At 41.6% G+C, this 23,714-nt stretch overlaps 3 protein-coding genes and 1 non-coding gene across 7 annotated transcripts in view; 2 read left to right on the top strand and 2 right to left on the bottom strand.

The window, feature by feature from the left end:
- Positions 1 to 3,639: 3,639 nt before the first annotated feature.
- mrpl58 (mitochondrial ribosomal protein L58) lies at positions 3,640 to 6,208 on the bottom strand. Its single transcript, XM_041963136.1, has 6 exons — positions 6,046 to 6,208; positions 5,722 to 5,746; positions 5,560 to 5,619; positions 5,375 to 5,457; positions 4,955 to 5,124; positions 3,640 to 4,873 (listed from the first exon to the last, which is right to left on the bottom strand). Exons 1-6 carry the CDS (start codon positions 6,205 to 6,207, stop codon positions 4,789 to 4,791), a joined length of 585 nt encoding a protein of 194 aa, XP_041819070.1. The 5' UTR covers position 6,208; the 3' UTR covers positions 3,640 to 4,788.
- A 202-nt stretch (positions 6,209 to 6,410) lies between these two features.
- trnaq-cug lies at positions 6,411 to 6,482 on the bottom strand. Its single transcript has one exon. It is a non-coding gene; the product is annotated as a tRNA-Gln (tRNA).
- A 228-nt stretch (positions 6,483 to 6,710) lies between these two features.
- daglb (diacylglycerol lipase, beta) lies at positions 6,711 to 15,258 on the top strand. 2 transcript variants are annotated; one of them, XM_041962566.1, is made up of 15 exons: positions 6,711 to 7,448; positions 7,578 to 7,729; positions 8,724 to 8,898; positions 8,995 to 9,262; positions 9,507 to 9,629; positions 9,776 to 9,903; positions 9,999 to 10,125; positions 10,261 to 10,344; positions 11,264 to 11,341; positions 11,464 to 11,544; positions 12,000 to 12,127; positions 12,530 to 12,598; positions 13,008 to 13,080; positions 13,189 to 13,442; positions 14,200 to 15,258. In XM_041962566.1, exons 1-15 carry the CDS (start codon positions 7,354 to 7,356, stop codon positions 14,393 to 14,395), a joined length of 2,031 nt encoding a protein of 676 aa, XP_041818500.1. In that variant the 5' UTR covers positions 6,711 to 7,353; the 3' UTR covers positions 14,396 to 15,258. The 2 variants fall into 2 exon arrangements, with proteins under 2 accessions (XP_041818500.1, XP_041818499.1); XM_041962565.1 differs by having other exon boundaries at positions 13,189 to 14,331.
- Positions 15,259 to 16,259: 1,001 nt separating this feature from the next.
- spag9b (sperm associated antigen 9b) overlaps positions 16,260 to 23,714 on the top strand; it is a 36,899-nt gene continuing 29,444 nt past the window's right edge. For all 3 annotated transcript variants that reach the window (XM_041962477.1, XM_041962476.1, XM_041962475.1), the window contains exon 1: positions 16,260 to 16,849. In XM_041962477.1, the coding sequence (XP_041818411.1) occupies positions 16,550 to 16,849 (300 nt within the window). In that variant the 5' untranslated portion in view covers positions 16,260 to 16,549. The remainder of the gene's footprint in view (positions 16,850 to 23,714) is intronic.

Genomic DNA, 23,714 nt, shown 5'->3' with positions numbered 1-23,714 from the left:
TGATAAATGAATAAAGGCAGATTAACAAAAAAGATAATCTAATTACCACTGTAAAATTTATTCCAGCAACATTGTTGTTTGCATTAGGACGTCCTTGTATCACCTCCTGTGAACACACAAGTAGTCAGAGGTGGGAGGAAGTCACGGGCAGTTTTCACAGAGGACATTTTCACATGTGACAGTAGAAGAAGAACACATCTAAATAATGTGATGAATGATGGCTGAATTCCATTTAGCTGCTTGGTGAAGTTCAGGTCAAGCAGAGGTTGAAATGGGTTTACATAACAGAGCCAATGACCGCAAGTCAACTGCTGTCCATTTCAGTGTATTTGAATTTCCACTTATTGGCCATTTTGCTGCATTCATGTTATATATATGGGAAACACTGTAACATGTGTCACCAAAACTTTGACAAGCTTTGCACATGGCTCACACTGACAGCTGTATCTGGATAACAGCTAACTGAACTGAAAACACTGTGGAGTTTCTAACCATTGAATTCTGTAAGAAGTGAAGGAATAAAATATCACCACAGCACGAGGCACCAGCTAAATGGAAATTTACTCAATGTTAAAATATACTTGCTGAAGTAGTTGCTCCAGCTTTGACATCAATATACTGTTTTAAGTTTTTCCCATGTGACTTCAGAGCATAAGGCTCTTTAAGCAGTATGAAATGAGTGGCATGTAGATTAAAAAGACATCATCTTTGAGGACAGAGGATATAGAGTTTTTTTTTATTTATCAGGTTTTTTATTTTCGTTTTTCAATTTTGGGGCCTGTGGTGGGACAGGCTAACAAATTTAATCATTTACATTTTTCATTCAATTGTAAATTTTATAATCATTCACGCTTCCATTTCCACACCTGGTGAATTTAGAGACAACCAATTAACCCAACATTGCATGTTTTTTGTGACTGTGGGAGGAAACCGGAGCACCCGGAGGAAACCCACGCAGACAGGTGAGGAAAAACTCACCACAACCTGGAAAGATTGTGAGGTGACAGTGCTAACCACTGCACCACTGTGCTGCTCCATCTGTATTCATTTTCTTTTCTAATATTATGTCAAAGAAGGGAACATGTAGGGTTGGGAATGAAAAGACTGGTGCAGAGACGGGCAACATCCCAGATTAGCGGGGAGAGTTGCTGCGTTGCTGCTCATCTCTATAGGGGGAAGTAGTAGAGGGCAGTGTCTCTGATCCATTTTACAGTGCGCCAAAACCAGCTGCTGTTCTCAGTGTTGTCTTCTGATCCAGGGGGCAGGGAGGGGGTTGTGATGTTGACCCTGTGGTTCGTGTTCTCTGGTCCTGCTGTCTGGTTCCTGGATAACACCTCACTGACTTCACTTGTTTCTCCGTGTGGCATGTCGATGCAGGAGTCAGAATCGTGAATGGTGTGAGTTAAGAAGGGATGCTGCAGAACCTCCAGGGGTTTGATGCGCTGGTCAGGGTCCAGTTGCAGCATCCTTTTAATGAGATCCACCAACGTGCGTTGACCGCTCTCGTCTCCAAATGACACTATCAGGCCCCCGAGGTAATCGAGCGACTTGATCTTGATATCCCTTGTGTCATTAGGGCGGATCCCTGTGTCACATTCAAACTCCTCCGGTGTCTTCAGTCTCCAACGTTGCTGGTTGTCGTCTTGTCTTTGGAAAAAATAATCAGTGTCCAGACCACGGTCGAGCACATGGTCTGGTGGCTGTCCCTGAGTTTCTAAGATAAAGCTCATTGTATCATATTGCGTGTCCCCGGGGTAGAGGGGGTACCCTGTGGCCAGTTCAACAACTGTCAAGCCCAGAGACCACATATCTATGGCCTCAGTATAAGGAGAGTCCAGCATCAGTTCTGGTGCCCTGTACCAGGGGGTACCACCTGGATTCTCATCAGTCACAGGACAAGCCAGGCCAAAGTCAATCAGCTTGACTTTCAATGGCTCCTGCTCAGAGTTCACAACCATAATATTTTCTGGTTTGAGATCTGCGTGTACAATTCCCAGGGAACTGAGGTGGGAAAGGGCTGTGGCCATCTGATGAATTATAGCACGCAACCCTGTCAATGGGATACGCCACAAACCTCTGCTTTGCATGTAAGAATCAAGACTTTCATCCAATAGCTCAAAACTTAGGCAAATATTTTCCCTGTCAAAGAAAAAGCCATTCCATTTCACAATGTTGCAAGTGTCTGGATCCAGACCCTGCAGCTTCTTCAGAATGGCAATTTCCTGCCTTGCTTGTAAAAACATGGCAGGGTGGTTCTTGTTGACCTTGATGGCTACTGCCTTGTTCGTTTCAATGTGGCGGCATTTCGTTACAAAACCAAAGCCGCCCTCCCCGAGGAGAGACTCCACACAGTAGTGGTCTCCAAGCATGGTCCCCTCCTGTATCTGGAGGTCTTCTGTGGTAGAACAAGAAGAAGACATTTGACTGGATGCTTTGTTCATTGCCAAGATGAAGGAAATATTACTGTTTTAATGTATATCTATCTATATTAATATAACTAACTGTTATCCAAACGCCAAAGATAGTTTGTTTGCACTTGTTCTTGTTGAAGTCAGGTTGAAGGAATATGCACTGAAAGGTTCTATATAGGCAGACTCATAATGAACTTCAAAGCTACTAAGATCAAAGCATAAGATCAAAGCAAGATCGATGACATCACTGGGTTCAGTTCTAGCCAATCAGTGTCACCTAAAATTTAAATAAAAACAAACAAATAAATAAATACATAAATCTATCCATAAAAATGTCACCTGACATTCTTCAAATCAATGTTAACATTGCTCTGTACCGGTACCGGTCCGTGGATCAATTGTTGCCGGGCCGCACAAGAAATATTTGTTTTCGTTTTATTTATTATCTGAGTCTGAATCTTTTATTTTGAAAAATCTTTTATTTTGAAAAACGATTCCCACACACCGATCCCGCTCTGCATCATATGCGGCGACCGGCTCTCTGATGAGGCGATGGAGCCTCAAAAGTGCTTCACCACTGCATTTATAATAAAAAAAATAAAGTTGGGTAGGTATATTTAGATAATAGAGAAAGAAATGTGGAATTGCTGGTTCTTGACATTTATTTATTTATTTTTTAAATAATTTATTTGGGGGGCAGAGAGGATGTTACCAGAGACTTTAATGTTATTCTCATGTTCTGTTGTTGGCTCATTGTTACGAGGAAGCTGCTAATAAATAATAATAATAATACGAGTACACAGTTGATTTGCGTTTATAATTATATTTACAATATAATAATCAGCTCCCGGTAAAGCTGTCAAGCGTTGACCGGTCCGCGGTGATAAAAGGGTGAGGGACCACTGCTCTACACTCGTGTCAGTGTTAGAAAGTCTACATCGGATACTAACGGGTGGAACACAGCGAACTCTGAGGGCGTAGAATGGCAACCAAAGCCCCCTCCAACTTCCTGTATTCAAAAAATGAATTCAGGTTTTTAATATCTTAGCGACTACAAATTAAATTGAGCCGAATTCAGGTGTTTTGACTTTGATTTACCTTCACAGATCAGGAACCATATTTATCAAGCAAAAATAAAGCAGTGCCTGCAAACACTGGTGCACAGGTCGCCCCCCCCCCCCCCCTTCAGCACAATTACCTGCAGAGAGTCAAGTGCTTGATGATCGTGGACCCTGGAAATACTTGACATGACAAAAATGACAGTGTAAATATGACATGAGGTCCCTCAGTGTGTCTTCAGCAGACTTCTCTCCAAGTGAACTAACAGTGCTGTCAGACCAGGAGTCTGAGTCCCCCTGGACTCTGACAATTCGTACAACTACCACTACAACACTTGAATAAATGTTTATCTTTTAAGTTCATATTTTCTTCGGCATTGTTTGTTTCTTTTTCTTGCTGTAACCCACCAGGGGGGCAAGTACGTGTTGGCCCAGTTTACCCTAGACTCGTATAGAGGGGTAATGAATTTGAATTGGACGCCACAATGAATAACCAAGGCAAAAATGTAAGTTTAAAGTGAAACAACTGTGTTAACACAGACACAGATGTTTTTGCATTGTGGCCAGCATTAATGTTTGAATGTCTCTGAAATGGGTTGCACCCGAAATAAAATCGAATCTTTCCACCAAAAAAAAAGAGAGTCTCATTTGAATGTCCATTGGAATCCTTCCCCAAAGTCCAACCATACTGAGAGCAGGCAGATGAAGAAACAAAGGGACTCTTCGATCCAGGGCTCAACATGGGTGGCTCGCCATCCCCCTCGTCAGGGAGAGAATCCAATCCCAACAAGTCTCAGGGTGTTCAAAAAACCCAGCCTGGGTAACATTACATGTCTTATGGAGCACATGCAGGTCTAAACTGCACACTTTAATTTTATCAATGTCAACCACATTGATAAAATTACAACCTTTAATTGTTTAACCCAAGAACACTAGATAACTGATGGACTGCTGTTAACATGTAAAATGTCAGCTTCACAACTATTATAGAAGATTTAATTGTAAAATGTAAATAAAACAATTAATTGATGACTTAATAATTGGGCAACATTCCTGAATTGTAGATGATTATGGAAACCACATAAATTTTAAACATGCTGACGTGAACAATGTTCGAAAGTGTGAGTATGAATTTCCTTGTACAATACTGACACCTTGTGGTTGCACAAGCAGCAGAGCAATGCAGAGGATCAACTAATCTCATAACACGTGAAACTTTATGTTATTTGTCAGGAAATTCATGACAAAATACTAAACACTGGACATACAATGATATGCAATTATTGATAATCCAATCATGGGAGGTAGAAGTGAAACAGTCAGTCTAAATCCACTCGTCTGCTCCTCTTGATAGCTGAATGGATCTTCTTCTGGTCGAGTCGCTCTTTGTTCCTCTTCGCCAACCTGCACGACATATTTCACATCAAAGACACGTTTAGAATGAATGTGGGCAGAAACACAATTTGTGCCCCCGCTGGGTAATACCTCTCCGCCCTGAGCGCTGCATCTTCTGCCGTCGGTTCATGGGGCTTCTCGCTGGCCTCGGCTATGATGGCGGAAATCTTCTGGATACAATCAGACAGGTTTCTCTGCTGACTCCTGCTCAGCTCTGAGGTGACCAGCAGCTCTCCGGCCTTATTGATGCGGTTTTTGTTCTGTGCCACAAAGTTGAAAATTAGTACAGTTGATTTTAAGACAGTTTCAAAATGAAGAAGAAAAATCAGCAAAGCCAGAGGTCATTCAAACTCTAACTCTTCGGAGAAAATAACAGAAGAGGAACTGCAATGGAAATATGCAGTACATAGCTGATTTGGGAACTACTGTAATACAGCTGTGTGCAGAAGCATTCAATTGTAATCAACATTTCATGCTTTTACCCTGATTTCACAGCATTTGAAAACAAACCTTTTCAAATATTTTCTGTCGAACGTCTTCTGGGATCCAGTCTGCTGTTTGCACATGGAATCGGACCTCTGCTTTTGTGCTGGCTGTGGATTGAGATGTCGTTACACAAAGAATTATAATTCAAAAATTCAAGGCCTTGCACAAGCTGTCAGGATCGCTAAATAATAAAGATTAACTTTGGGAACCTTTGTTGACGTGCTGACCACCAGGACCACTGCTTCTGCTGTAAGATACTCTCAGACGGTCTAAGAGGCAGGAGGAGAAGAAATATGTCGTTAAAAACACACAAAAAGAGAATGAAAAGACTTTGTTATTCTGAATAAGAGAACATATATTTGTATATTTACCAACTGGAATGTGCACCTGGGCTTCCTGAAAAAGTACAAATAAATGTAGGATGTAAATCCACCACACGGTTAAAGAGATCATCAGACTACGATGCAGTACATTTACAGTTTTATGAATTCACTGATTTGTGCTCATGTCGGTCACCATCTCTCGTAACAGTAAATTTCTCCATTGTGAGATGAATAAAGTCTAATCTTATCTCATCTCTTCTTCACACATCTCACCACACTGCCACAATGACCTCTGGAGTTTTAGTGCTGCTCGTCTCTGAAGGCAGCACATCCTGGGATGACACGCTGCGGTGTTGTTGGTGTTAAACTCACCTGTATGGTGTCCGCCCCTCGCGCCCTGTAACCAACACTCAGGGGCCAACTGTTGCTAACATCTGTTATTGCAACACTCCTTAATTTTAAATGTAGTGGAATCCCGTTTACTCCTGCTTTACAACAAAGTAAATACGTCTGTCGGGCTATGTGTGCCGCCATGTTGGCGTGACGTAGTTCTGGCTGGTAAACTAGCTAATTTTTCACGTGACATAGCTGCTGCTGCTAAACGACATTTACATTTTTTGTGTGGGCACTGGAATGGTCAACATTGCATGCTGCTGTTGCAAACTGTATTCACACAATGTGGAATATTTCACATTATGAAATACTGAGCAATAACAGCCGCAGGAAAAACAAAAGACAGGTTCCACCGAGATTTGAACTCGGATCGCTGGATTCAGAGTCCAGAGTGCTAACCATTACACCATGGAACCACATGCTTGCCTATGAAGAAAATTAAAAAATATTCTATCAAAGATACGAAGCGGACCATTTAATTCAGCATGTTCGGAGCAAAGATTAGTATATGAAAGCCATATGTAAAATAAAAAGGTATTAGGTATATAAAGGGCGCTATTATTATGTTCCTAAAATATAAAAGGCACAACAGCATGGGAACTCCAGTGCGATAGTCTCTGTTGCAATACGGTACCATCAGCGGACGGACACTGCTTGTTATTGAGCATAACAAAACTAACCAGCTTTCTGCATTTAGCTAAACTATACGTTCCCTAAACTTCTGAGATTAACAAGTAGCTAACGTTCGTTATAAAGTGCGATGTTTGTGTGTTAGTATCTTAACAACACTCGTGTCATGCGGGATTAGTTCTAATTTTTTCGGAATAGTTTTAGAGTATTTTTAGATAGCTAGGTAGCTAACGCTACAGATTCTGCTGGCTGTCGTTAGCCACATTAGCATTGTCTAATATTGGTATGCTACGCGTTGACTGGTCGAAAACCGCAATACTGTCTGTGACTAAAAATTACATCTTGGCGTTCCCACCCAACGTTAAATTAGGTAACGCTAACGGATATACACACACATCTGCTTGAATACTCATCTTAACGTCATCGTATATCTTGTCTTACACGGACAGAGATCATTTGGGCTAGTTAAGCAACGCAGGGAAGTAGAATGTGACAGCAATGGGTAAAGCTCGTTGCCACCCACTGTAGCTGCTGTTTTGTCAGTTTAGTCATGCATGACTCGAAGTGTCCATGGTTGAATAGAAGACCATCCACTTCATAGTGGTGAGAAGGTTAATAACCATCCGTGTGAGGTATTAGGATTTGTTGATCTGCAAAATGCCTGGAATCGTGGTGTTTGGTCGGCGGTGGGGGATCGCCAGTGACGACCTTGTTTTCCCCGGCTGCTTTGAACTGTTCGTCCGAGTACTTTGGTATGTAATTTGCCTTCATGAATGTCCATGATTCACTGAGCACTTAGGCCACCTGACGTCCAACTACACAGGGATGATAACGGCCATCGATTCTGCTCTTGTCATTCTCTGCTGCTATTTTCTCCTTAGGTGGATTGGTACCATGATCCTGTTCACTTACCACAAGGGGAATTTTGATTGTAATGGCAGAGGAGTTCTTCACAGCTATCTGGTTGGACTGCTGGTTGTGCTGGCGCTCATCATCCTGTCACTGTGTGCTATTGTCTACGTCAGTGCTCAAGGTAAAAAAGTTGTGGCATGTCAGGTCACCTACCTTAAAATTCATTGAGCGTTACACAAACAGCCCTTTGTAGGGGTGGGTGGCTTTCACATCACTTTGGCCAGCAGCAGTAGTGTTGAAATATAGCTTATTCTGCAATATGCAGTTCAGGACATTTGCAAGAGAGTTGCTTCCCTACACAACACAATTTGAATTTAAGTCAGACTCTTTTTAGTGCACACACAACAACATATACACACATGCCATCCCCCATGTTGGAAACACCTATAAACATGTAAAAGGCTGAACTGTCTGAACGCACAACTATTTGAAGAAAGGAAGGAGACACCTCTGCCATAAGGCAGTATAGTACATCCATTGTAGGCTGACATGTGTCATGTAACATTATCACTTTTATCTCAGTATCAGAATGAAGACAGACATGGTGACTATATAATATATATCGTGCAGTGTCACTTTTGTCATTTTCATGAAGAATCCCTTGGTTAGCATTGTCTAGCAACTTAAAATGAATCAGCGCCTTGCGTAAGAATGTTCTGATGAAACACTGAAGTTCTGTGTAACATCAGAATTTCCCACTGTAGATTCAAGATTTCTTTATTGTCATTGAACATAACATGCCAATGAAATTTGCATTGCAACCCCCATGTTAGAGAAAGATAATAAGAAAGATAAGACAATAAAAGAAAGATACTAGAATAAAATAAACTAATGTGTTAATGCAATATAAATATACCAGAAATTAAAATATACTAAGACAATAAAATATACTAAAACAATAAACAATAGAATAAACCAACAGCAGCTGAAATATACTAAAATGTATATACTGAGTGCAAATTTAGTTCACAATTTAGTTAAGCATGTGTGTACTTAAATGTTAAGTACACAGAAGGTGCAGGTGAAGGTGGACAAAGTGCAATGTGTATCGCAGTTTATTAAACATGCACCTTTCGTAGGTGCAAATCACGGGCAGAAATTTGGTTGTTTTTCAGGGACTATTACAAACCCTGGCCCACGCCGTTCTATCCCTGCGCTGGTGTACCTGCGAGCTCTCCTGTACATCCCTGAGCTGGTGTGGGCCTGTCTGGGAGCTGTCTGGGTTTCTGATGACAGCCAAGGCTGTGATCCTGCCACAGTGGGAGCTGTCATTGCAGCAGTGATTGCCAGGTAGGTTGTTGAGGGCTATTGGTCGCAGTTTTGTCGTTTTATAATTTGTTATAGAGGTGATTTGGTCCAGTATCTCTCTTTTTTGTGTCACAACAGCTGGATCATCCTGCTCTTCACTGGGTTAGGCGTGGTGTTTGTGTTTGACCCACTGGGCAATCCCCGTCCTCAGCCTGCTGCCATGGAGCCACTGGGAGTACGAGACCTGGAGAGCAACGAGGGCACCCAGTTCCTCTCCACAGCTCGCTCCCTGGCCGTCAAGGTGTGGGAGAGCAGGCTGCGGCTCCTGTGCTGTTGTTTGCCGCAGGATGAAAGCCACCGAGCAGCATTCTCCAGCATTGCACAGCTCTTCAGCGGATTCTTCTCTGTAAGGGACACATTCTCTGCCTTTATCTGTCTGCTCCCTTACATCTGGTAGTTAGTAGGTTTGTGATGTTTATAGAAGAAACACCAAGAAAGACTAAAACAAACTGTGTTGTGTGAAATATACAAGAACTATCAATGCCCAAAAAGCCATTGTGAGATGGTGTGTGTGTGTGTGTGTGTGTGTGTGTGTGTGTGTGTGTGTGTGTGTGTGTGTGTGTGTGTGTGTGTGTGTGTGTGTTTTGCAGGACACAGACCTGGTCCCCAGCGACATAGCAGCTGGTTTGGCTCTGCTGCACCAGGAGCTGGATAAGATGGAGCAAAGCAGAGACCCAGAGGTCATAGTCGATCACAGCCCTTCTTCTCCTATTGTAAGTGCATGTAGGCACCTATATGTTGGCGCAGTTGACCTCGGAGTACGCACAAATATTGGTGAACCAGCTAGTAGAACAGTCGTAAGTCAAGTGTTTAAAATAGAACCCTATTGTCTCACTATTTCTTCTTTTACCATTTGCAGGGAGAAGATTTAGAGACAGAGTTGGAGAAAGCAGCTCACTGCATGAAGTTTGCTGCAGCAGCTTATGGCTGGCCGATGTACGTTTACTCCAACCTCCTTACTGCGCCCTGCAAGCTCAGTGGAGACTGGTAAGATGCACTGCTGACTTATCCCAGTCAGTGGGACCTATCAGACGGATAAATCGTTAATATAGTTCACATCCAAATCAGAATGTTTGTATCAGCTGTAGGAGCCGTGCGGCCGAGTATGACATCGTTGGAGGAGACCACCTGGGCTGTCATTTTTCATCCATCCTGCACAGCACTGGTTTGCAGTACAGAGACTTCATCTACGTCAGCTTCCACAACCAGGTAGACATTTCACTTGTTGTCCCTGTCCGGAACACTCTTCTGTGTTCATAGTTTCCTCCGTTTTATTCCTTAGAGGGCAGCACCTGTCCAACAGTCTTAGTGATTCAAACTGCTCGTCTGTATTGTTTGTTGCAGATCTATGAGATCCCCTTTTTCGTGGCTCTGGATCATAAGAGAGAGGCTATTCTGGTGGCTGTCAGAGGAACACTGTCACTGAGGGTGAGTCAGGACTTCTCTTGTGAAGACATAACTGTTTTTATTTGTGTGCTTACGCTTATGTACTTACATACACACTACTGTTCAAATTCTGGAATTTCCTGTCGATATTTTTCTTCTTTCCTTCAATAATGGCTATTTTAACATAGTACTGTAGACCATAGGCTGTACCAAGTCAAGCTTTTGTGGCAGATTCCAGACTTTTCAATGGTAATGTGTGTGTGTGTGTGTGTGTGTGTTTTTATCGTGTCTTCTTTTTATTATGATGTGTTCTGTGCTGTTAGACAGTTGGTGTGATTCTTCCTTTTAAGTGTTTGCTTTTACTTTCTTTGTTTATCTGTAGGTGTAAGTGTTGATTTGTTTTTTTAATTCACACATTTGTCAAAAATATATTACCTGTACGTCTAACATCTACGTACAGTGAATCAGACACTGATTTGTTTTTCTCTCTTTCTGTGCAGCTGCTGTGCACTTGTAATTCTTACTGTTCTAGTTCCTCTTAATGATCTGAATCACTTCCCTGTTTGTATAGAAAACCTGGTAACTGATAGAAGAGTGTTGAAACAGCATGATATATAAAGGTCACAGTCTGATGTCGTGAACCACTCCTCAAAAGAATTCAAATTAGCTCTCATATCGAAAAAGAAGACGCAAGTAGGAAGTGAGAGTGAGGAGTTAGTGAGGGTGTGTGTTTAGGTGGATCAGTGCATGCCTGCACTTGCAAACAAACACGGTGAAAGAGGTTTATTCTTGTCAATTGTGGTGGTTTTTATGTTTGTTTACAGGTCTAAAACACAAGATTTCATTCAATACCTCAAAAAAATTATTCTCTAGCCTTCGCTTTCTGCCTTTGATTTGACATCTAATAGGCGGGTAATCAGTTTCCCAGTTTATTGTTTCTCACGCAGTGTCTGTCCTGCAGGATGTCCTGACAGACCTGTCTGCTGAATGTGAGAACCTGCCTATAGAGGGAGTGTCTGGAGCCTGCTACGCTCACAAGGTCAGTGTCCATTTAAACGAAGTGCTCTCCACCTGTCTCTCTAGATGTTTATACCAGTCTCAGGTCCGAGATTTCATGGTGTGTTTTCTGAGAGATCAACACATCTGTGTCTCTGACCGCAGGGCATTTGCCAGGCGGCGGGTTACATCTACAAGAAGCTGGTCAATGATGGCATCCTGAACCAGGCTTTCTCCATTGCACCGGTAAGAAAGCCGTGGCAGACATCGCTGTATTTTATTTCAGTTCCATCCTAACTGGCAAATCTGTTTTAGATGGGGGGGGGGGGGGGGGGGGGTGTGCAATTTAGGCAGGAAAAGCAGGATGCTGATTTGCATTTGTCCTCTGACTAAAACAAAACAAAACAACAGCTCTGCTTTCTACACAGTATTCTTCCATAAGCCTGAACAAACACATACATAGCCATGTCCAGCGAGGTTTCAAAGTTGCAATTTTAAAGTGTTAATTTTCAAGAAAGATAAACTATAAGTAATGCGATTCTCTTTATATTACAGTGTGAGCCAGACTTTGTTTTGTGGCATGAGATATATTTCTTGATCATTAGTCAATAAATAATGCAAACTTTGTAAAGGTGATACATCATGAATAATTAGGAATAGTTCATCCATGAGTGTGTTTCCATGTGTTCCTGTGTTTGCAGGAGTATAAACTGGTCATCACTGGTCACAGTCTGGGTGCTGGTACAGCGTCACTTCTTGCTATCCTATTGCGCAATTCCTTCCCCACCCTGCAGTGCTACTCATTCTCTCCACCAGGGGGACTCCTGAGGTAAGCAAGTGCAAACAGCTGACAGTGGACAGACCTGGTCTGGTTCCCTGGCTTTGAAGTAGAAGTGTTACTTTAAATACAAAATACTGCTGAAAAAAGAGACTTATTTTTAAGGAATACAGGTGTTCACAGGCTTACAGTATCATCAAGATGCATAATGAAGATGTGCTAACAACATGTCGTGTTTTAGTTGTTGCATTCAAAGTTATGGCATGTATTAGTTGAAGACATATATATTTACAAATAATCTCAAAATATATTATCATTTGACCCTTATCACGTGTGTGTGATTTCACTGGTCTAACTTAAGATATGAAATGTCCACATACATCTGCACTGTTAATCATTTGACACAGCTTCCATTGTAACAGGGTTTTCTGTTCTCTGTGTTGTCATGAACAGTAAAGCTTTGGCTGATTACTCCAAAGACTTTGTGGTGTCGGTTGTGCTGGGAAAAGATCTAGTTCCCAGGTAAGGCAAAAGCTTCTGTACTCTATATACTTATATACTACAACAGCCATTGTAGACTGTTGTTTTATCAAAGCTATGCCTTTTAATCAGTGAATATTATATGTTGACAGTGGTTTGTTCCTTGTAGCACTTTGGTTTATTGACATTGTTCACTATAGATCACTGAAGGTAGATATGCTTCTGTGTTAGCAGCAGCGCAGACTCTTCAAGAGGCCAATATGAATGTGCTGTGGTGCACAGACTATTATAGGCTGCTGCGTGATGGAGACTCTATATTTGGCTCTGCCCTGTTATTACAGGCACGAAGTGGAAGTCACACACTCCCTTTTCCTCTGTTCTTTTTAAATTCTAAAGTCTTCTTCCTTTGCAGTATCGCCTCTTTTAATCTGCTGTCATTCTTTTTGTACAGATTGAGCATCCCTAACATGGAGGATCTGAAGAGAAGGATACTTAAGATAGTTTCCAACTGCAATAAGCCCAAGGTAAAAACCATTCAAAGCACTGACTTTAGTAGAGTTTTTCACCTTGACACCATCTTTCATCTGTATGTGAAGTCACACACAGTAATTTTAGATGTTTTTCTGTCCCAGTACCGCATCCTGCTGCAGGGATGTTGGTACGAGCTGTTTGGAGGAGACCCAGATGACTTCCCCACTGAGATGGACAACAGGAGGGAGGAGGAGCTTAGCCAGCCGCTGTTGGGGGAGGAGTCACTGATGATTCGCCACTCATCGTCCTATCAGAGCCTGGCGTCAGATGACTCTCCTGCCCACACGGCGGCGCACTTACCTCTCTTCCTGCCCGGACGCATTCTGCATATCACAGAGGATGGGCCGTCACGGAGGTCTGTTCACAGTTCATTTATCAATTCATGTCATGACCATACATTTAGAGCTGGAGGAAGTTTCTGGGGAGGGGGAAGTCTGGGCATCCCTGCTTCGGCTGCTGCCCCCGCGACCCGGCCCCGGATAAGTGGAAGAAGATGGTATGGTATGGTATGGTACAATAAATTTACAGTAAATATGAGCTGCAGCGTAGGAAAAAGAGTTGATGTGTGCCCTCTAGTGGTAGTGAGAAGCAGGACGTAGGGAAAGCTTCCACAGCCCCAACCATACAGGAATTTTGAGGCCGATAGCAATATCGGATATTCTAGTAATATTAACATGAGAGTTTAAAAAAAATCCATGATGAATCAACCGATATTAATTTTCTTACAATCCATAACATTGATAATAATTTTTGATTAGGTTCCCTTAAACTTCTTTTTTTAACATTTGCAAAAAAACATTTGCAGCTGTTAAAAAGAACATTTTACAGCTGTAGCATAAACTTCACATTACTGTTTTGTGGGCAATGGACAGAATGGCCACACTGCTTTAAAACATGTCTTTCTTTCTGTACCTTAATGTCTCATTGTTTATGGGCTGACATATGGCCAGCACTGATATATCTGCAATGAGCTAACATCGGCCAATGTATCAGCCTGGCCAGTTGAGTGTGAAATTATGATGGTTAGATATATAGCAACTAAGTGCTCATCAGTACCAGATGTTCAAATGAAAATTGTGCACCAAATTTCTTGTGTCTGTCTTTTTCCTCAGATCCTGTTTTTCCCAGGTCCGGTATCGTGCAGACTGGTCCAATGAAATGGCGTTCAGGAGTATTTTGATCAGTCCCAGGATGCTTGCAGATCACATGCCTGACGCCATGCTCCGAGCACTCAACAGTCTCACCAGTGACAAGCCCTTCTCCCTCTGCCCTTCGTCTTTAAACAACAGCCAGCATAATACAATTTGAAACTTATCATAGAGACTGACTCCTTATGTACACTATTTGCTCCAAGACTCTGCATTTGAAAGATGGATTATAATGGTAATGAAACACATGAAACTATAGAGATGACCTGTTGTGATCTCCATGAATGAACCTGATTTGTGAACTTGTTGGAGCACAAGTACTTTGTTAAATTGCACTTTTAATTATTTAATTCATATAATTTGTTATATTTCAACTCTGAGTTACTCCATGAGCAACTTTATGCCATGATCTTTGAATGTGCGTTGTATACAATATTTGACAGTGCTGCAGATTTACTGTGTTGTCAGTGTTCTACATTTTATGTTTGTGTGAGTGCTGTGTGGCTGGTAGAGGCTGCCCCCTGGTCACTCAAAGTGTCCAACGTTGTCTTCCTTGTCTGTGAGGAGGACTGAAGAGCAGTCTGATCCTGGATGCGAGGATATGGGGCTAAGTTTTACCTCAAAATGTGCACGGAAGCATTACATTGTGTAGTAACTGTGGTTAGTCTGTCTTGTGTTTGATGTCTTGACATCAGGGTGAACAGTGCCTATGCATTACAGGAAAACAAGTCAACAGAATTGCTTTACAGAAAAAGACTGATGACTGCAGTGTGTTTACAGAAAGTTTTGGCCTGCATTTTCTGCAATGCAGTTTGAGTTGTGCATGACGTTTGACAGACAATGATAGACGTAAGAGATAGAAAGATTGTACTTATACATTTTGTAGAAACCTGTTTACTTGTCATGGACATTATTTTTTTCAGGTAATGTATCATTAAAGTTTGAATCAACTGATGCCTGCATAACTACTTCACATCCTCAATAGAATGCATTGGACTCCTTGATGCAAATAAAAGCTTTTGTGAAGCACGCTCTTCATGCTTTTATTTTTTTCTAATTCTAGAGGAATACTATTATAACAGTTCCTCACCTCAGTAACCTGTTGAACTGCATGCATGTGCATTTGAGGATTTAGAATTAGAAGAATTTTTATACCACTAAAAAAAAGTTGGATTAATCTCTTGACTATAGCCATATGAGTCAATGGGAGGGGTGTACTTAATTATGAAATGTCTCCAACGGATAGATCACTAAGGATTAGTTTCAGTTTTTACTCTATCCTACATCAGCCCTGTTTAGCATGTGACGTAAGCGCGTCATCAACACATGACATCTTCAAGTGATCCTCGTAAGATCCAACGCTAACATCGGACATGGTCAATTTAATTGCGGATAGTAAAATATCGAAGTTGGCTCAACAACATATTTCTGCTTCTGGCTGTGAACTTATGTAAGAAATCAGCGACTGGCCTACTTTTTTGTTTATTTGCTTGTGCTGCAATTTCAAAATGAAAGGGAGTAAGCCAGTGACTCAAAATGACCAAAGTCGAATATAGAATAATTAGAAGCACACATCAATGTTACGTGTTCATATGAACATCTAATTTGAAATTACCATTTCTTTTAATCCGCTGTTGATACGGTTTGCTCTCCGCCCTCTAAACGTCATATTTTAGCAACTATATATGTGCAAGAGAGGAGATGAAATTATTCTTCTAGCTTGAAAATATGAACTGATGAGCTGCTAGACTGCATTTTCAGTTTTTATTTGCATTCATCCGGTAGTTTTACGTTGTGATACTGTAGCCTTCCAACGTTTTTTCTACATTTTAGCGCTTTTAAGCGCTTTTTCGTGTACACCCTTTGTCTTTGGCTCGTTTAGAATAATGAAGCTGATGTTCAGTATGTCCAGTAACCACTGAGATAGACTCTGAATTTCTTTCTGCACAGTTTACTGCTTTGCTGTGCCGTTTAACCGTGTTCTTCCCCGTGTTTCCGACGGTACTTGAAGGCAGCAGCAAGAGCTCATCTGTTGGACAGGAAAACTAATCAGGAGCCAAGTAAAGACTTTTCAGTACTGCTAGCTACTGGGCTAGCAGGCTTTTTAAAGTCAACCGTCCATACGAGTAAGAAATACAGAATTTGTTTATGAAGTACAGTATCTCTTCTGTACAACACACAAGGTTCGAGCTATGTTTTAGTAACACGGTTTTGTTGCGCTGAAAGTAGCAAGGCGGACAGCCCCTGGCCAGCTGAAGCTTGCTGCTAGCTCATTAACGTTAGCTGGGAAATAAGTGCAAGTGGAGGCAAGAAAATGGAGCTGGACGACGTAGTCCTGTATCAGGACGACACTGGCAACTCGACCATGATGTCCGAGCGGGTCTCAGGTCTGGCCAGCTCCATATACCGCGAGTTTGAACGGCTAATCGAAAAATACGACGAGGACGTAGTGAAGGAGCTGATGCCGCTGGTCGTCGCCGTACTGGAGAACTTGGACTCGGTGTTCGCTGTCAACCAGGAGCACGAAGTGGAGCTGGAGCTGCTGAAGGAAGACAACGAGCAACTCGTTACCCAGTATGAAAGGGAGAAGGCACTGAGAAAACATGCAGAGGAGGTGGGTTAACATTAACTGGGAAACTAAATTTTAATCCGGTTTACAGGATCGTAATACATGTTTGCCATGAAAAGATGAAATGCTTTCCGAAACCCAATTCGAAAATCTGGAAATTCCCCGTTGTGATGCTTATCATCTACACATCATATCTCAGTAATCAGGAATTAGTGCTTTTTATGAAATATATAAAGCATTTCTTGATTCGGCATACAGACAGAACCCCACAAAGCACATTATTGGGGAAGAAATACACTTTATAATATGTTTGTTGATACTCTCCATGGCCCACTAACGGGTATTTTGCCGGAGAAGATTTGGGGGAATAACAAGCGAACCTTCTCTGTAAATGGAGGTTTTGTTAAAGGAATCACTGCTTGATGGCTTGTGGATTCTTGAAATGTGTTAAAACACCGTCCTGTTACCGGGACCAGGTCTGACAACTGGCTAGAGCGCAAATATCATTTCTGAGGCACACACTGTACTTTGGCTGCAAGTTCATGTATGCCAGCGACTCTCCGGACACTCAGTTGCAGTTGATGCGAAATCAAGGTCAATGCGCAGCACTGGTGTTTATCATGTAGTAACTCAACATTCATTTTCAGTCAAGCCTGAGATACATGCAAACCAGTCGGTGATTTGCTGGTCAGGTGGCTGCTTTCTGCCACCTCCAATAAATACAAATTTGAATCTAAGTGATCACATTTATCCTCATGACTAATGACAGCCTCTCTGCCCTCTCATCTGATTCCAGCCTAAATGACACATTGCCATGCTCTTCATTACTTCATCACTATGATGCAGTCTGTATTTGGGCAGTGACACATTTGCAGCTGTTATGCTGCCACACCAACACTCTCGGTCTCAGTTGAATCTTAATTGTGTGTTTACATCGGTTTGATGTGAGTGCTTGTCCTACTTTGGTTCTGCTGCAGTGTATGCAGTTTTGGTGATGCTCTGCAGTGATCACAGACACTCTGCCCGTGTTAAATCCATGGTAGCAACAGGCACACAGATGAGATGGAAGCTGTACAAGCCAAAGTGATTTGTGTTTTGCTTTAGCAGCCTATAAGCACAAAGCATAACTCTCAGCTTTGCTCCAGTACACACACACATGCACCTTTTCCCTCCCAGTAGCATTACCTGTTGTTAGGCATGAGTAATGAGTTGCCCTTTCAACCGAAGGGCTAAGTCCCTCCTGTTACAGTAATCACAAGAAGTTGCCCACAGTGACAATGTTAGGGAGGTTCCCAGTGATACAGGTGACAAGGAGGTTGGTTGCAAAACATCTGTGATACATAGCAATGCCTGTAGAAAATAGAGGAAACAACATCTCTATAATGATGTAAAGGTTTTCTCAAAAGGCACAACAATCCCAAAACTAACAGCCATGTCTGAGGGACTCATGATTAAAGCTAATGGTAAAAAAAAAAAAAAAACCAAAAAACAAAACATAAAGCTAAGCCAGTGTGAACTGCAGTCGTATCAGAAATGAAGTTAGAGAGAAACTGGCCTTTTTGCCCTTTAAACCAGGTATACCAATCTAGAAGTGACCATGGTGTTTTTAAAAAGACGTCACATCGAGACATGTCGCAAGGTACCATGAAAGAAAGTTCAGAAGTTCAGTGACCAGAATCATTTGGTTATTAAACCATTTACCCTATTCTGGCAATTGTAGATATCACCGTATCTGAACTTTAGCCATCCAAGTGGTCATGGACTACAGTTCCTCTACTTGTTTCATGGAAAATGACATTAAATATTAAATTGTTTTGTTGATGCTCTAATGTGTGTCATTTGGTTAGAACTGTTACTAAGGTATTAAATCTGAAACAAGTCATGAGGAAAGCTGCTGTTTGAATGTTACATGTACAGTATTATGTATTATGTCATGCTTATGCAGCAGGACCATGAATACATGGTTTGTTCTTTTCAGCCTATGATCAATACTGCATGCAGGACTTGAAGTTGAAGAACTACTGACAGACTTTAAAAGAAAAAAACACAACATAAAATGTAAACTAATTGTTTCCATGACATTAAAAACTAAAACTTAGTCTTTAATTTTTATGATCCTTTTTATAGAAATGTTTTGTGTCTCAGTATTGATTCTACAATAGATACATTGTCACAAAGCTGTTCTTCAGTGAATTTCATATCTGTGTGTTTTTGTGCTTTTAAAGCTCAATCCTCAGTATTCCTTCTATTAATCCTCACTGGTCCTTGTTCTTGGGCATTCTACACACAAGCAGCCCCTCACTGAAATATCCTTAACAACCCTGAACTACTGCAGGGCTTTGCACTTAATCTGGCCAATTATTTTTCCAGCCTTTATGCATTTAATCCCAGAAAACTCCATGGTAGCCAACAAACCTTAGACTGGAAAAAGGATTGAAATATTGTAGATTGTCTTATTGCAACATAAACGTATGATGATAACATCCCCCCAAAAATGAATTGATCACTTTATTTCAGTGAGTCTGGATTAAAAAATCAGAATACCATGTGTGCACATGTATGGTGTTTGCTACTCCACAGTTTATTCCGAGGTGTTGACATTTGACTTGACAGTTCAGTGTTGAATGACAAGCACAACAGGTCACAAAGCAGTGTGTTAATAATTTATGTCATGTCGTAACATGTTGCTAAAGCTTTTAGATGGACCTGTGCACACAGGATTTTCCATTGGTATGTTATGGGCTTACATTCATCTTGTTCTCTCTGGCTGCCGTGTGTAAAATACCTCATCCCCTTTATAACTAGCTTGTCCCTCAGGCAGGCAACCAGTTAGCTCTCCTGTTGGTGTGATCAGTAATATTCATATGTCGAGATGATGTCACAGATCTCCTTTGGATTGGCAGAGGTCAGCTTCTGTGCATGTCAGTGTAGGAATTTGAATGGACAATCACAACAATGATTCAGGATGTGACATTTGCTATAGGAAGCCGTGACTGTGGCAGAATGAGGCTTATGAACAGAGCTGGTCACTATACCGACCATCACATTCAGAGTTGTTTGTGGCAAAGATATGGGGCCGGTTATCATTTCAAAGTTGTTTATTGTATAGTATATCAGTGTTTTGATGTGGGACCAGGCATGTGATGTTAAGGATTAGTGGAATGTTTGCATTTTATTTTGATGATTATTTAAATAAGTAAGGTCAAATGTTTAAAATATACTTAATTGAAGCAAATAGCATAAGTATGTGTGGTGGTTTAAAAGAAGATGCACAAAAACACTGAAACATTTGAACAGCGTTTTATTGGTATTCTACTGCATATCTTGACATAATCTGCTCTGAAAAGTCTGGCTTCTGGCTTATAAATTTGGATTTTTGACAGCAGTTGGTGAATCTAACATTTAAACGGATCAAACAAAACTAAGACCAAGAAGTCCTTCCACATTCAGTGGCTCCACACAATGTAATGTGAAATGAGGTCAGGTATGATCTGCAGTAGTCATGAAAGTTTGGTCCACAGTTTTGTATCTGGGCAAAATCAGAACAAATGCTCCAGCATTTCCCTGAGCTCAGTTCATATTCATGTCTTTGTCTGTCTTGCAAAGTCAGATTATTACAGTGGGGACACTTGTTGCGGTGGTGTTTTTCCACTGAATTTCTGAGGTGATTGGTTGATCCAGCAGTGCAGCTGTATCTACAGCAGTATCTTATGCTTCCTTGCAGGTGCTGTTGAAGCTTGACTTTCTGTAGGCACTGCTTCAGTCACACACTGAGGCAACTGTTGTTTGTCCATACTGCCTGATTTTTCTATTTATCTGGAAGAAGTCACTTTTGCCACTGACAGAAACTGGAATTGTGCATCGGAGATTGGAAAGGGCTACGAGATGTTGGGAGTTCACTGAAGATAACTTATGAAAGATCATTAAGCACAATGTAATTTTGTTAGTCCGACAGAGTAGCAGAATGGAAACATATTAGAAAATCAGGTGGATATCATTGCTTGTAGGGAATAAGACAGGTGAAGCACACCTGTAGAGTCCATTGCAGTCCAATTTTATAGCAAATACCAAAGCAAAAAGCCATGAATTCTGTGTGTGCACACCCTCATGTAGAGACACACAAACACACAGACTAGAGTTGGCTCGGTTTCTGGTTTGTGTATGAGCTTAAACCGGTTTGATTTTACGCGAACTGACTGAACAGACATTTGTCATTTTGAGATGTTCCGGCAAATAAAAAAGTAGCCGACATCAGCAACCTTTGCTGACGGCACTAAATCCAACTTGTTTTGCATTAGGAATAAGCAATATGACGACGATTAACATAAAATAGTTTGTTTTTACCTAATTTATAGGCACTCCTTTCATTTCAGCTCAGCGTGAGACTTGACTGCGCTAGTTTCTGCTGTCTGTTTCACTGAGGGCGGAGCTTCGATCGTCCACACACACAGAGCAGAGGAAAGAAAGGTGAAGCAAGGATAATGGCACTCAAGATGACGACAAGTTATGTTATTGGTAATCCAATAAAAGCTTCCCAACGAGAGTCATTAAACAGTCGAAAACCAAAGATGGACAGATAACACATAGCGTCACTCACGTTCCTGATTGTGGTGCGGCTACACTCTTATTCATGTGCTCTTACTATGTTCACCTCGTGAGTCATGTACAACACCGAGTGGTAAAATTTGATGGTTCTGGTCTAGTCCAATATTTGGCTTACTATCACACCGGTTTGAAAATTTTTACATCGGCCCAACCCCCATACACACAACATTGCATCACTTTTCCACATCCCCTTCATTTCGTTACTATCCTCAGTCATTCAGACAGCTGTGACGAGGTTGATACCAAAATCGATAACCCACTCAGACTGTTTAAATGAAAAGTGTCTCCCAGCACCAACCCAACTGTCTGCTCAACGGAGGCTAAGGAGTTGCATGGCACAGACTCAGTTACTAAGCTGCTCATTTGCGTGACAAGTCACTCAAGAAGCAAATAAGCAGATTAATCTTACCAAACAAACCCAATGTAGGAGCCAAGTGCTGCTTTTCGCTGCTCCAAGCCCAGAGGAATACCTCCTCTTAGTAGTTTGCCTCAGCAGAGGAGAGGAAAAGGCAAGGCAGGAAATTCTTGGGGAAAAACAGCACTTCCCTCAGTTCTTTTGTCCAGTCAGGGTTGTCTGCTGACCTGGAAGAGAGTCTGCTTACACATAATGACAGCTGACTGATCATCATGGATCATTTACATGAGATCTATTAAAAGACAGAGCAAAAGTATGGGTAAATGGTAATATTCTGTAACATAGCCTCATTTGACATGAGCAACATGGTGGCCTAAGGATTAAAGATGTGGCAAAGGTGGTTCGGCCACCACTCCAGAAATATCTCAGTAACTTTAGGATGGATTACCATGACATTTCGTACAAACAGTCATGGTCTCCAGTAGATGAATCCCCCAGACTTTATTGGTCCCCTGGCTTTTCTTCTAGCACCACCATGAGGTAGAAATTTGTGGGTCTTGGTGAAATATGTAAACAACTATCAGAGAGACAGCCATGATCAACTTTGGTACAAGATACCCATGGTGTCCTGAGGATGAACCCTCAGGGTTTGGTGATCCCCTCTGATGCTACCAGCAGGTAAAGGTTTTTCATTTATATCTCAACATCTGCTGGATGTATTGGCACAGACACGTGTGCTTCTCAGATGATAAATCCTAATCACTTGGGTCATCACTGACTTGTCATCTTGTGCCAAAATGTTGACATTTCAAGTGAAATGTGTCAAAATCTGTAGGGGGGGTTGCCATGAAATATGATACTGACATTCATATCCCCTTCAGGATGAACTGTGTCTTTAGTGATCCTTAATCTTGTCATGTACCCCCATCATCAGGTCAGGTTTGTCCAGTAATGTGTTGCAAAACCAGTACCATTCCAATCAGCCTCAGCTGTACTTTGTGTTCGGTGCTAATGAACTAATGCTTGCATTCTAACATGCTAAACTAAGACGGGAACATGGTAAACATTATACCAGCTAAACATCAGCATGTTAGCATTGTCATTGTGGGCATGTTAGCAATTATTACAAAGCAACGCTGTGCCTGAGTACTGTTTTCACAGAGCTGCCAGCATGTCCGTAGATTCTTTAGTCTTGTTTTTTATTTAGCCATTGTTGCGGCCATTGTGTTTATCAGCAGCTGTGTATGTCATGATAAAATGGACAGTCTTTGGTCAATCACTTATTGTAAGTCACTTGATTCTAGTAGGCTCAATTTCTTTCTTGCCAAAAATGGTTGCATGGTTTGTAATATCCACATCATCAGCCATGTCATTATAATGAAGTAATCCCACTAGGCTCACTGAAGTGGTTTTTCAGTCAGTTTATTGGGTCGGATGACCAAGGCCTCACACACCCATTTTCCCAAATGTCCCAGTAGCAACCCACAGCCAAAAAATGTTAAAAGGAGTTAATTTCAGTCTCTGTCAATTGAGTGCCAAGACAGCAGAGCCCTGTCTGTGTGGGTGTGCTCGCACTTGTGCTGGAGCCACTTGTGTTTGCGTATATGTTGTGTGTGTGTGTGTGTTGGCATTCAGGGACAAAGGGAGCATTATATGGGAAGCGTAGGGGGAAGAGTGCGCGCTGAACTGCTGCCACACTCATTCTCTGGAGCGTTGTCATATGCACAAGCCTCCTTCCTGGGTCATATGATGCGCAGCAGGGTGACAGGAAGATATTAGGAGTTGTTTAAAGAATGTGTTGATACAGTAGGAGGGGGTGTCGATGTGTGTCATCCATGAAATTTGCTAGTGGTTAGTGGTGTTAATTGATGTGAATCTGAAGAGAATCATGCATTAAAATTGCTTTCCTGTCAGCAGGTTAACTGATCAGAATCGAAGGCCTGTCATCGT

Source organism: Chelmon rostratus, chromosome 21 (genome assembly GCF_017976325.1).
Source record: "Chelmon rostratus isolate fCheRos1 chromosome 21, fCheRos1.pri, whole genome shotgun sequence".
Classification (NCBI taxonomy): Eukaryota; Metazoa; Chordata; class Actinopteri; order Chaetodontiformes; family Chaetodontidae; genus Chelmon; species Chelmon rostratus.
Note: the sequence above shows the minus strand (reverse complement) of the source record. Positions and strands in the feature narration are given on the sequence as shown.